This window comes from Aphelocoma coerulescens, chromosome 3 (genome assembly GCF_041296385.1).
Source record: "Aphelocoma coerulescens isolate FSJ_1873_10779 chromosome 3, UR_Acoe_1.0, whole genome shotgun sequence".
Taxonomy (NCBI): Eukaryota; Metazoa; Chordata; class Aves; order Passeriformes; family Corvidae; genus Aphelocoma; species Aphelocoma coerulescens.
The window spans coordinates 28,972,560-28,987,420 of record NC_091016.1 but is presented as its reverse complement, the minus strand read 5'-3'; the positions used below and the strand labels follow the sequence as shown (position 1 = coordinate 28,987,420).

Here is a 14,861-nt window from a genome sequence, read left to right as displayed (position 1 = left end):
AAAGCTGGTACTTAGGATTTTAAATATGAAAGAAAACTGTTAAGAGGAGAAAATTAAGACAATAGAGGCTGCTTGTCCTGGAAAAGCCACTGATAAAGAACTGAGCAGTTTAAGTACAACAATTATCAAACAGTATTAATCGTCCAGCTCAGGAACACTTGTTCTTCCTGTCACTTTACAGAAGAAAAATCAGCTACTAAACTGTGGGAAGTTCATTACTAGCATAAAAATAAATTGCAAAGGGGATTTGATATAAAGAATACCAGTATCATAATTAAGACTAATGAATCTTTGGGGAGGTTACCTTTCTCAACATAAACGCACCTCTACCAAAGGGATGCCATAAATCAAATCAGAGACCTTATAAGAGGACAGATGATGTAACATTGAGCAACAATTAGCCCAATTCTTGAACTACAACTCAAAGGCCACAGCTTCAGTGACATGTGACATACAAAAGCCAGCTGGGCTGAGGAGCTGGGGCGTGACATGATCAAACAATTGTATCTGACTCGGTTTGTGTCAAACTGGGATAACAGTATTTTAAGGATGAACCATCTTTTATTATAGTAGCCTTTGTCATCTTTTCTTCTTTCACCCAGTTTTATGCATCACTCCAGCTGAAAAAGTAGAATGGTATCAAATTTATAATAGTATAAAAGCTACAAGGATCATTTAAAATGAATTAAGCACTAATAAAATGAGAGCAGTCAAGAACAGAACTGTGTATCATGACTCAACATAACATAGCTACCCAGGAAACTCAACAGGAAGGGGACATAATTTTTGATGAGGAGAACTCAATCTATAAACCAATTTAATGAAAATCAGGTGGGAGAGGAAGGTGATTTCCCATGAGTACCAGTAAAGCTTGGTGGAAACAAAAAGACAGGGAGAATAATAAATAATGGAGTAGAAAGCTTATTATAGTAAGCGGAATAATTTGGCAACCCAGGACTCCAGGAACATTGTTACAACAGTATAGAGAGCACAAGAAGTGCTGCAGATGAAAAATGTGTCCAGCAAACCATGAAGTTCAGAAGTGTGATGCTTCTGATAAAGAAACCACTTCCCAAGCAAAGGAGTAAAATTATAATGTACAAAAAGTTTATAGGCAGTCTCCATGCAAGTCCCTGGCAAAACCTTTATTGTGGGCACTACACCTGGCTCTAGCACCCACATCTCAACAACGGTCACATGAACAGGAGGGAAGCTTGATTTCACTGAGATGGGTTTTCCATGTGATTAAAAACAGGTTAAGAGAGAAGAGATTAAAAGTAAAAATGTTCACTAACTTGTAAGGCTTCTAACTTTATAATATAACCTTATCAATTTATCCAACTATTTCATTCAACTGAACATTTTCTAGCATGGCAAGAGAACAATAAAAGCATTCAGAAAGCAATAGATTAGAGGAACAATCTTTTATACAAGATACAAACCAAGAGCTAAGATTTCATACATCTCTAAAAGGGAAGTTTTACAATGCTAGAAACATTTTTGTGAGCTTAAAAGAAGAGAAGACATAAAATACATCAGTGTCACTATGTACCAAATACTACTTTTTCCTAGCATATAAAATTTCCTTTCACTTTTCTTTTTCATCCTTTTTAGTATACTTTCAAGTCCATTACTATGAAAGAATGACAGCTAAACCCACGCATTTCATTCCTATTTTTTTGCCCATTTATCTTTCCTTGAGTAGGATGGACAATATGGTTTCATTTTATTTCTGAGGGAACTCCTTTATTTTACTACCCCCTTAGGTCAACTACTATCAAATGCTCATTTCTCTAGAGTCTGAATCATGCCACTCAAAGTAGAAACAAAAAAAAGGAAGCCAGTTTGACGTTCAGCTAAGTTGATTGCAACCCAAGAATAGGAAAATATAAAATTGGTATTTGACAAGAACTTTTGGTCTCCCTCCAGAACTAGAAGACTTGTAATTAATTTGGGAAACTTCTTACTCTTCATATCTTTTTGAGATGGCAAGAAATAGAACAGAACAGGCCAAACTTTTCTCCTCAAAAAAACCCAAACTTTTTAACAAGGATCAGGGTATTCAGTTTCTCTCTTTTAAACCTAAAATGTTTTATGACAACAAGAGCTTTCTTCAGCCTTTCTTTTCTGAATGTAGTCTGACAAGAAACACTCTGATGCATTCCACAGCTTGATTTTTCAGCTCATTTTAAATCCTACCTTTACTTCTCCAACAACTTCACCTCAATTTATTTCCTACGTTGACAAGAGTAACTTCAAAACTAAAAATCTGGAAGCAATTTCTGTATGAGGGTTCTTGCTAACCCTGCAACTTGAACTTCAGACAGAAAATAATCCAAAGTCCTCTGCCTACGTGGCTTCATTAGTAAGGATCTTTGTTTCAAATTGCTAAATGATTACCAGAATTTGCCTATGGAAACACCAGCACCACCCATCAATAAGGAACTACCACAACCCCCCAACCCATTGTTTCTGTAATAAGTAACAGGAATCCACAAGGAAGTTAAGTAAGATCTAACCCTGCTCTCGAACATGCCAAGAAGTTAATTTTAAAAACTGAGAGACTAAAGCACCATGTCCCATAACTACAGGCATTATTTATACCCCAGCTATACCCTCCCCTACAGCCCAGGCATCCCAGAACAAAAATGTTGCAGGATTATTCTTATTCCCTCGTAACTCTTCTGACATGACAGCCAAACAATCCTTCAAATTTAGTAATCAGTGATAGTTAACTCCAGCCACAATGGGGACAGGCAACACAAAGATCAGAACAGAAGAACCTGAGCTGAACAGAAAGCAGTTCAAGAAGAGGGATAAAGTATAAGCAGTGGATGCAAAGAAACTTTTAAAGCCCAGAATAAAAACATGAATGCAGTTAGAGTATTCCAGAAATACTTTTACTATAGTTCCATGCTATCACAAACCATCAATCTTGCTGAAAGGAGTGGATCAGCCTCTTGCTCACTGGGTGCCTAGTCCAGTATCTGCTTCACTGTCATGTGAGCCACACCAAGCATTCATGCAGCCGTATCACAGACTAAATCAAATTAAAACTAAGGTTTTCTTTTTTTTTTTTTGTCTGAAGGTCAAAAATAAAGTTAGCAGAACTAAAACTAAATATGCAAACGTTCATATAAAATACAATGGCCCATTATGAATGTATCTGATATTTCAAGAGACCAATTCAACACAATGTTTTTCTTAACTCAAATCTTTGATATTTAACTTTCTTTTTACCCACAGAGTGAAGTGATCTTTACCTTTTCTCACAGTGTCTCCACCTGATGGAGTTCCATTTTCTTGCGGCGCTACAAGTGTTTTCAGAATTACTTGTGTTGCCCCAAGTCTTGGCAGGGTGACATGTTTAAGAAATGGCAAGTTGTTTTTCTTGGCAAATGCCTGGCTTGTTTCTCTCCTTTTCCTAAGAAAGCCACCCTCTGGAAATAAAACAATCCATTTCCGATTGCGGCTCCTGTAATACTTTTCTAGATGATCTTTGAGTAACACAAGCTGCTGGTCACGGTGTGTTCTCCCCTGAAATGGTAAAACATTATCTAAATAAAATGAATGTTTTAAAGAGACAACATCAGACATAATTATTGTATTTCTAAGGTTTCTCTCTTTTCAGAGATAAAAATAATCCCCTGAGACAACAAAAAGCAATGTTCTCCTCGGAGTACCTACTGGAGGCCAACAGACCAGGCCTCAGCTGGGTTACCACAGCAGAACCACAGACCTCACTCAAATCTGCATCACTCCAATGACTCGTTCATTTCTCCTCTTTAATGTATTAGGACGACTTCTTCACTTAAGAACAGTAAGATACATCCTTAATTACTGCAGAAATATCTTCAGGAACAATCTTTTCCCATCTCTGCACGCACCAAGCCACCCAAATTTTCAGAGGAATCTATTTACATTAATTAGCATTTTGGAGTGCTCCAAAGTGACTTTGTCAAATCACTCAAAAGACACAGGAGGGCAAAATTAAAGCTCTCCTCAGCAGAGGTGATTTTAATTCTCTGAAATGTCAACAAAACTGCCACAAACTTTCCCCTGTTTGTTGGTTGGTTGGGTTTTTTTGGTCAGAGTAAGGAAGATGGGCAGAGTGGAGATGAGTCAAAGACAAGAAGAAACAATATTTTACTGAAGGTGAATTTTGTGAAAGTGTTTCTCCTAGCTTTAAGTCTCACAATTGCAATCACTTCCAACTTCCCACGAGAGGGAAGGAAAAGGCTCTGCCTGCTCATATTAATGCAATTATAGAACAATATAGAAGTTCCTCAGTTAAGCCAGTCCTTTCTCATCAGACCACAGGACTCCAGGATAGCACAGCAGTTAAGACAAGAGCAGTGAACAATAACCATCCAACTATTACTAGGGCCTTTCTAGAGTTAGGCAGAAGACCATTACTCACTCACATGAAGTATTTTGCCACACCCAAAGGCTGACAGCCTAGAAACATTTTATTTTCAATTGGTTTATACTTAGACCCACGATGATGTCATTTTATTTGTGATGTTGTGTATAGCAACCACCTTACAAAAATGAGGAAAAGCCTTCGTTTGCACAGCTCAGCAATGGTTTGGTTTTGTAACTGGAATTGCAACCCCACATGCAGAAATTACAAGTAACAAGCTGATGGCCCTGTGTACCTCAAAATGTGCATCTTGTAAATCCTAACTGCTGGAATAGATTGGTATTTTACAAAGCATCCAACCTTGTTTCCTTCCATCCTCTCACAACACACAGTGGTGTGCCTCTAGAGACCTTTGTTTTATCTAATTGTGCCTGAGGCTGTCTAACTATGCCTCTAGTGTTAGCGAGAAATCTCACTTTAGCTGTGTTCTGCTGTGATTAAGCATTTCTTTATTTCATTCTGAGTAAATTATCTTCTTCTCTGCAATGTGAAAATTCATTATTTCTCTCTGGCTCTCCACACATTTTATGTCCATTTTGACATTTTATGTCAAAGAAACGAGGAGAGGAACGAAACATGTATGGTGGATATTGCAGTTCATGCTTTTCATTGGCCTCCTGAGTTTCTACTTTGAGGGTGCAGCTTGACCAACAGCCATCAAACAACAAAAAACCCTACCCAAACTGTATGAAATAATCTGAGGGTCTCACTCATTATTTCAGATGCTGAGCTCAACATTCCTTCCTAATGCTCAAATAATAATTAACCTTCAAGAATCAGTTAATTCCTATTTGCATAGGTCCATCACCACTTTAAACTGATCCACTACTATGTCACCATCAAAAGGGACGGCCCTGCCTTTCCTAATTTGGAACTTTGACAGCCACAACAGCGACCTAACCAGACAGACTCTCTGCATGGCTTCAAGGTCACTAAGGAAAGATGAGAGGTGTGCTCAGAAACAGAGACAAAAAGGACTGCCCATGTATTTTGCTTGTACACCTCTCTCAGGCTCCCATCACAACTGGATTTCATAAGCATTTGTGCTGTGCAAATAATAAAATTAGATTGGAAAATGAGGCTTTTTCAGAACAAAGACCTCCCAAATATACACTTTATAGCATAGTTATTTCATCGTGCAAACCAACCAGGAGATGAGAAGTAAGTCCTGTAACACTACAGTGTTCCAAATAAAAGGATAAATCAAAGCACTATTATGAGTTTCAATTTACCTGTCTTATAAAGAAGTCTCCATGGATTAGAGACACAATGCCGAAGTTTGTATACTTAAAAATATGATCCATCAGCCACATCATCTGACGGACAACCTGCAAAGTAAAAATAATTAAAAGAGTGAGTGAATATCAGGTGCAGAGAATTATGAATATCCTGGTCACATTCTTGTCACTCTCACAACAGCAATAGAACTAGCAAATACATAGAATAAGGTCCTTTACGCCCCAAAACATAAAGCAGCACAGGTGCTATGCTTCTCCCTCAAGAGTAGGATTAAATAGCTGCCTTTTTGTAATGTAATATACAGTTCTACGATATTAGCCATGGCAGAGCAGCCACATGTATCCTTGAGAATTTAATTAAACCCTGCTGCTTGTCCCAGGCAAGCAGCACAGTGGGAAGGCAAAAACAGAGGCTGAGCCAATTGGTTCACTTGACCATCACTTCTTACAGGACCGTGAAGGCAGACAGTTTACCTGTTCAGTCCTTCGAGATTTAAAATAGGAGACTTAATCCCCACCAAGCAAGTAAGAGAAGGGAAAAGCTTCTTTTCTCACAAGGTCTTTTTCCTCTATCACTTCGACATGTAGATTTTGAGAGGGGTAGGAACTGGGTCTCCAAAACTGGAAAATTGAGTGTCCCTTACATGCTCCCAATCTTAGGCTAGTCTACCTTTTCTCTTCCCTGTGTTATGAGGCCACATCAAGACTGATTCAAGCTCAGTGAAATTGAAGTCATGTAACACAGTACGCTTCCATTTACCACTATCAAAAAAGAATATGAAAGACTGTGACATTTCTCTGGTGGTCAGATGATCATTCAAGCACCTTCTGCTTTGCATCTTTCTCACATATTTTGAGGCAAAGACAAAAAAAAGCAGCCTAAGAAATAAAGATGACATGCTAGTATCCCTTCCTGTCTGCCAATGGTATTCCTTACTAGATGCTACACATCTGAAGGACCAAAGGCACACTATGTATTTGTGAGTGACAAAAGAAAAATTAGTTCCTAGATATAATTCCTTACTTGAGACTAACACTGGTGAAATTGTTTATCCTACAGCTATCTCCAGGCCTACGTTAAATAAAAGTGAGGATCTTAAAGCAAAATTCTCCTCTGCAGACATTAACATTCTTTCCATTTCACTATATTAAAAAGCTTTATGGAGGAAAAAACAAGGAAAAGGTGTGCCCTAAGGACAAGAGTTTAAAAAAGCATCACTGAGAGGTGTTACTGCTCTCCAAGGCACTACAATGAGCTCGTGCCCACGCATCACCCAAAGGTGACAGGCTGGTGTAGGGAACCACATCCTTTGATAAAAACACCACCAAAATTTCACTAATGATGATTTAGCCTGCAGCAGTACTCAGGCCTGCCAGTGTTCATCTACTACTTTGGCACTTTGACATCTACTGTTCTGTTATACCAAGCAGAAGCTGAACCAACATAATCTTATCTTACTGGAGGAGATAAGCAAGCTTAATACTCTGCTTTGCTGGAAAGAAAATGTGTCTTTCGAGGAGTCAGCACTGGTTCCAGATGTTCTATGGCAATCGTGGATGAGGAACTCCTGCCCAGCAATGCTAGTGCTTCTCCCCTACCATACCACATGTTACTGTCTTTTTCTTTAGATGATGGCAGGTTTATCCTGCAAGTTGATCACTGCTCTTCAGAGTCTGAAGTCCATCTCACCTTGTTTTAGGTGACACAGGGCTTCTAACTAGCATCCCTGGGCTCCCTCAGTCTTTCCTGAGAAGGAGTGATGAGATTTTGTCAAAGGTAAGTGTGCCATGCAAATTATAACTAAGACACACACAGGTTGCTGCGTGTGGGCTACAAAGAGACAAACTTCAGAGTTCAGTGATCATAAATCCATCTGCAAGCCCAGCCAATGGTAGGAAGTACAAAGAGAAAGTACTTTCATGTATGAATTAATATATACACACACTAACATATCAAATCAAAAAGCAGTTCAAAGAATAGGACACAGTTATCTTGTTTGCAATCAAAAGGCAAACGAGATTAATGGATAATCATTTTATTCTGCTACCAAGGGCAGAGTAGAGGACACTGCAAAATTTTGTTGGTAACTCTTCTATTTAGTGACTCCTCTATTTAGCATCCTCAGGAATGAAACAACACTTATGAGATGAGCCTCTTATCACTTGCATTTGAAGGAGGTTTAAACAAAGACACTCAGAAGTGTTTTGAACACAAATTCATAGTTGTTAATGGATGCAAAGAACTTTTGGATGCCACTTCAGGTCCTTTTTCCTTCGTGCTTGGTGGTTAACTAAGTTCAGAAGCTAGAAAAAGCTTTTACCAACTATATAAAAAATAATCTAGGTGCCTCCTATTACACAGGCCCACTTTCATTTCAGCCTACACAGATTTCACAATGCAACCTGGATAGACTGACTTTCATCTTTCAAGTGTCCCTAACTTAACAATGAAACACATCTTGAAATCTGCAAGCTGCATTTTTGTCTCCACTGCACCCTTCCTGGCACTGCTTTCTGTTCCAAATCAGAAAAAAAACCCACATTTATCAGTCCTAATCCAGTCAGAAAGCAGTAGAGGGAGGGAGGGAGGAAGGGAGGGAGGGAGGGAGGGAGGGAGGGAGGGAGGGAGGGAGGGAGGGAGGGAGGGAGGGAGGGAGGGAGGGAGGAAGGAAGGAAGGAAGGAAGGAAGGAAGGAAGGAAGGAAGGAAGGAAGGAAGGAAGGAAGGAAGGAAGGAAGGAAGGAAGGAAGGAAGGAAGGAAGGAAGGAAGGAAGGAAGGAAGGAAGGAAGGAAGGAAGGAAGGAAGGAAGGAAGGAAGGAAGGAAGGAAGGAAGGAAGGAAGGAAGGAAGGAAGGAAGGAAGGAAGGAAGGAAGGAAGGAAGGAAGGAAGGAAGGAAGGAAGGAAGGAAGGAAGGAAGGAAGGAAGGAAGGAAGGAAGGAAGGAAGGAAGGAAGGAAGGAAGGAAGGAAGGAAGGAAGGAAGGAAGGAAGGAAGGAAGGAAGGAAGGAAGGAAGGAGTCTGCTCCATCTTGAGTGGCATGTTCATACTTTGTGAGGCTGGGTTGTTTGAAAGGGTTTTTTTATTGTTTTTTCTTAAACAGCTCGGCTGTCATAAGTAAGATCTGGAAAACTTTCTAAAAAATGGTGAATCACTGATGAAGGTTAAGCGTATACTTAACTATATTAATTTGCACTAAGAAAAACAGTGCTAGTTAAAAATTGTGCAGATGCAAAAAGCACTTCTTGTTTCCTTGTTTCTTCACCAGATGATGATGAAGGAAAGCAACACTAAGACCCTTCAAGAAAGAAGACAACACTAAGACACATACAGCTGATGCATTTTTTCAGCTTGACAGGTATGCTTCCCACCCTTTACAGCCTAATCTTGCACACATCCCCTTCTACCTAATTTGTATATAAATATGATCTCCTGTTTAGATTCTATACTCTGGTGTCCACTCCTTAGATAGGAATTTTCTGAACAGTAATGCATGAAACAATTAACCTTAGTTCCACTTCTCACCAAGAAATGCTTAAGGGCTTGTGAAATAAGAGCTCACGCAATTTTGACCTTTGCTAGGTAGCTTAACTTTGGCATGCCCTCACTCCTACCAAAATCCCATCCACGGCGTGCTCTAACTTTGAGAAAAATTCCATGCTGGAATAAAGTCATAACCAAGAAGCCAGACCTGTGTTGGTCTGAGCAAAGCTGGCATGAGTTGCACAAGGGCATGAGGTGAGAGGAAGAAGTCAAGTCCATCATTCCATGCAAGGAGATCTGCTTCCCTCTGCGTTAGCCTCAACGGGATGCACAGCGACTCAGCCCACATCTGACCTTCTCCAAAGACAACACTCGGGGTCTGTACCTGCTCCAAGCTACCGGCTGTCACTTTGGACCAAATCCAAAAAAAACCTCCCTAGGGAGATGATCTGGTGGGTTAACACCCCAAAGTGAGCCATTAGGGCCACACACGGATGCGAGCAGTCCCGAGGGAACACCGCACACACAGCAGCACCCACGCCCCGGGTGTAGCCTACCGTGCCTTTATCCTGAAGGCACATCATCAGAGTGCAGACGTCACCCGTCGCTTGGTGGTTCACCAGCACCATGGCTTCGTCTTCTGACACTGCTTTAACGTCATCACCCCATTCCACTACTATTAAAAAAAAAACAAAAAGGTAAATTTAACAGTGAGCACAGGGAAATCTTTCCATCAACAAAACAAAACGACCCCACACCCAGACTATTATCATAAAGAAACCTACATGCTACATGTCAATTTAAATTGATACATAGCATAAGGCAGGAATATTAGCAAGACCATTTTTCCAAGCAGGGGGTATCCAGCTTAGTTCTAAATTGCATGCACAGAATAAGAACAAAACAAAAATACTCTACCAGAACATGTGCACAGACATTGATCTCTTTGTGTCATTACACCATTCTATATTTAGGGTCTGAAAATTACATAAGCTTTTTGACCCAGCTTTCATATTCATCTATATCACCCCACTAGATTAAAAAGAAAATGATATTGTCAACAGTGGGTTTTTCTAGCTGGGTGTGTTTGAGGTTTTTTAGACCTATCAAGTTTTTTTCATTGCTACACTCACTATTATTATTCTACTCCAGTAAAAGCAAAACAAAAAGATCTGTATTTGGATCATTAGGTTTAAAATGCTACATTAAACAAACTCATTCATTCAAATCTAAACAAGTTAGCTATAGGCAAGAAAGTGGGTTCAGAAAATGCTGCTCAGATGACAGAAACTATTAGTCACTCTTTTGCAGACCAGAGACCAGATGCTCCAGCAGCAAGAATGATGTCAGAAGGAAGATACAGTTAGTTGTTTATCATCCAGCATTTACACTATCAAAACCATGCTGAGATAAGGAAGAGGGGTTAAAATTGGTAATTCCATCATCACGAAGTAACTAAGTAAAGACCAGACTGTCTAATGCTGCTATTGGGATGAAGAGTCTGTCTTTCTTCAATGAAAGGGATGGACACAGCAGTGCAGGGTAAAGGGAAAGGATGGACAGGCAGAGGAGCTCTATTAGGTTCCAAAAGAAAAATAAGAGGTATTGCCTGTGCATGTAGGACATAACTATTTTTCTGTGTTTGTTCAGTACCTTAAGTGGTTCTTACTGGCTATTATTTTCAGTTCTGACAACAAAGGAAGTATTTCACCTGCACTACTGACTCTTTTGTACTGTTAGCAGTTCTTTAGGCAGTGAAAAACTCTCAGAACAGGACAATTACTTTACTACTATCTGTCTTTTAATAGATGGTTTAGCTGATGCAAAGCTAACAGCCTACACACTGAAGACAAGAAGCAATAACCCATGCATAGCTTCCCTGTCCTTGAAGAAAGCAATTAGCATCACACTTTTGAAAACTGCCACTTTATTACTTTCTAACAGCTCCCAAATGAGTACTGAATTGAGACTTGAACACAAAGTAAAAAAACCCAAAATGCTGTATTTGCTCACAAGTAGATAAAATCAGACTAGAGATATGAAGGTGAAGAGGACTATTCATTCCATAATGTTCAATCTCCTTTCCTTTCCCTGAGAAAGCTAAGCAGAGATCTCTTCTTATTTTTCCCACCATGAACTTGGAAGATCCCCTTTATCCCTCCCTCCTCATTATGTGCAAATTCCCTCTAAAGTCCTCTCTAACCCCATGGAAGTTGGAAAATGCTTGGCCATGGCAGTCGTAGTTGACTGTGCACCTTCCTTATCAGATATTTCACGTATCTCACTATGGCAGTAACCCACAGAGCAGGAAACCAAGATGAAATGAGAATTGTTTTAAAGGGAAATCAATCAACCACGTGCCAACCCTGAAATTATTACTTCAGTGTTTCTATTAAGCAACCAATATACAAAAGCCAGAGAAAATAAACACATTCCTTTACTATAGATATTTCCCTGGAACATAGCAATTAAATAATAATAATTTAAACCATAGAACAACGTAGAACAGTTTTGAAGAAACTCTTCAAAAATGATTCAGAGATCTAACTTTACATTGGTTCATGACTGAAAAACACAAGCCATGAGAAGCAGCACACAAGTGAAAACAAAAGAGGAGAACTTACAAAGCTTAATTTGCTATAAAAAAGTACACATTTAACATACTAGGTGACAACTAATGTCTGACTTTGAAACTTTCAGATAGGCCCCAGTCAAAGAAACACAGGGAAAAGTTTCTCTGGTTGCCTATTTTACCCACTGCTGTTGAATCCAAGAGGGTATAAAACAAACAAACAGCTTACAATGCACTAACAGGTTTCAGCTGAGAAGTAAGAAAAAGGTGGGCTCTGTGACCCCACTCCAAATGCAAGGTGAAGAAATCTGAAGTTCGATTTAATTCTTCAACTGGTTTACTCAATTCATTTTACCTATCAACCAGCCAGGCTAACAGCTCAGCTTGTGCCACTCAGCTGACAGGTAGTGGGTTATTAAATCCCAGGGTATCAGCTAGCCTTCCTCTAGCTTCTTTCCCCTCTGTCATTCCTCCTCAGGCAAGCAGGCTGTCTCTTGGGCTTAATAACGCTTTATGGTCAATTGATTGACCTGATTATCAAGGAGAAAGAATCACTTTGTGCAAGTCCTTCACAGAGCATTTCTAGATTGAAAAGAGAACAGCAAACCACGGGAATGCAGAGAAAAACTACTGCCATTACTACAGTTTTTTAAAGAAGCAAAAAACAAATCCTCAGGTCTCTTAAAATTCTAAGTTCACAGTGTCCCTTTAAATTCAGTGGGGGGAATAAACGCTTGTCTTCAGTTTTCTCCCCACACTGAAATTTTCCAAAGGAGGACATTTGGCTTTAAGAAATACCTGCACTACTATAATCCTCCACTGCAGTTGGAAACATTGAAATCAAAACCTCAGCTGCATGGCAGCAGAACCAACAACACTGCTTTGCTCCACTGTGAGAAGACAAAAAACAGCTCAAAGACAAGTATTTGTCACTCGAGGGCCTGAGATCCAGCAAACATTCCTCCACAGCTTCTTCCTATTGCCAGAGCACATTTTACAAGGACACCAGTTCTGTGTCGACAGCCTGACAAAAGTTACATTTCTGCAAATGCAGTTTAACATAGTAAAATAACACAAAGGGAGAAAAGAGCAGGAATCATTTTAATGTGGCAAGACAGATGTGACTTAGCTGTAAGAGAGACTTCACTTGTGACTTTGGGTTGTGAACAAAAGGCCTCTCCAGGAAAGGATGAAGACAAATTTACTTGCAATTACTTGAACCCTAAGACAGAAATATTTATTCCTCTCTCATAACAAGAAGTCCAAGATGTAGAACATCAAGAAAATATTTCATCCAATGAGCTGCAGACATAGCTTTTTATGAGCTAATCTTTGCAGAGCTTAAAGAAGAAAACGAAAGTAAAGTTTTTTCCATATTTTTACTGAACTATTACTAGCTGTTGAGAGTTCTCAGAACACTTGGCTACTTTGCAATCATGTCCTTAATGCAACCGTGTGCATGCAAGTGATGCTATGAATAAATATTCAAGCACTCTAATTACAGTATGGCACTAGGCTGAACAGAGTACTACTAACCTAACTAAAAATTCAGTAATTTATTTTATAGTTTTGAATATACCTGAAAGAATAGCAGTCTACTTATCTGTGCAACTGCCTAGCCATTAATATGAACAACTTCATTTCACATACTGTATTTTAAAACCTTAAAAATGGTCTGAAATTTTCACCATCTCTTCTTTGTTACAGTCAGCAGTTTCACTACAGTGTGTGCCCCAAGAATTGGCATAGATCTTTTTGGCATCATAACAACTTAAGTCCTAACTTATTCTTTCAAAAAGCATTGAGTTTTAAAAGACTGACTTTTTATGGCAAGGTCTGGGAAGTGACCTTAAGCATTCTAATCACAACTATTGAAACACATTATCACCTACAGTTACAGTATATGTAATTGATTTGGATAGCCACTTTATTTGCTAATTAGACTTGAGTCCACACAATATTCACAACTTTCTCTAGAAACTGGGAGAAGTTGAGAACTTGCACTCCAGAACTTTCCACAAGATCACAGAATGGGTCAGGTTGGAAGGCACCACAGTGGCTCATCGGGTCCAACCTCCCTGCTCCAGCAGGGTCATCCCAGAGCACGTGGCACAGGACTGCACCCTGACAGTTCTGCAATATCTCCAGTGAGAGAGACTCCACAACCTCCTCTGGGCAACCTGTTCCACTGCCTGGTCACCCACACAGTAAAGAAGTTCTTCCTCATGTTCAGGTGGAACGTTCTGTGCATCAGTTTCTGCCCATTGTCCTTGTACTGTTGCTTGACACCACTCAGCAGAGCCTGGCCCATCTTCTAACATCTCCCTTCAGATACCTGAACAGATTGATGAGGTTCCCTCTCAGTCACCTCTCTCATTCTTTCCTCCTAAGAAAGATGCTCCATCATCTCTGTAGCCCCTCACTGGAGCAGCTCCAGTAGCTCCATATCTCTTTTCTACTGAGGAGCCCAGACCTGGACACAGCACTCCAGATGTGGCCTCACTAGAGCAGAACTGAGGGGCAGGATGACCTCCCTCAACCTGCTGCCAATGCTCTTCCTAATGCACCCCAGGACACCATTGGCCTTCTTGGCACAAGGGCACTGCTGGCGCAGGGACAGCTTGTTGTCCACCAGGACCTCCAGGTCCCTCGCTGCAGAGCTGCTTTCTGCCTCCCAGACTGCTACTGGTGCATGGGGTTATTCCTCCCAAGGTGCAGCACCCTGCCTTTTTAGACCCATCCATAGCTTATTTTCCCTTCTGATCACTTGCAATCACTTGCATCCATGCCACAAGACTGGCAACTCTTGGAACGGAACAGAAACAATTTTAGTCGATCGCTTGGAAACCTTCAGCAGCAATTAAACAGCATTACTGAGGAACAGCCTTCCTCAAAAGCCACCCTGCTTTCTAGCAGAAAGAATGTTATTGTTAGGTGTGCAGCAGTGACTAACGCCTGACAACCAGGTTTCTATGCTTTTAGCATTTCCCCTCTTACTCAAGCATTTATGTCTGGCAAGTTGCAATCCTGCTTTACTGTTATTCACAAATGACTTGTCAAAGCATGTTTCAGCTGGAGTAGCCATGTAGAGTTGTTCAACTCATTTGTCTCTCCTTTATAAATGGGATTCTTTGATAGCAGGCATTAGA

At 40.1% G+C, this 14,861-nt stretch overlaps 1 protein-coding gene across 2 annotated transcripts in view; it reads right to left on the bottom strand.

Annotated features, from left to right (window-relative positions):
• LPGAT1 (lysophosphatidylglycerol acyltransferase 1) overlaps positions 1-14,861 on the bottom strand; it is a 60,021-nt gene that overhangs the window by 22,841 nt on the left and 22,319 nt on the right. For both annotated transcript variants that reach the window (XM_069009583.1, XM_069009584.1), the window contains exons 4-6: positions 9,698-9,816; positions 5,656-5,751; positions 3,264-3,537 (exon numbers count right to left, since the gene is read on the bottom strand). In XM_069009583.1, coding sequence (XP_068865684.1) covers positions 3,264-3,537; positions 5,656-5,751; positions 9,698-9,816 — 489 coding nt within the window. The remainder of the gene's footprint in view (positions 1-3,263; positions 3,538-5,655; positions 5,752-9,697; positions 9,817-14,861) is intronic.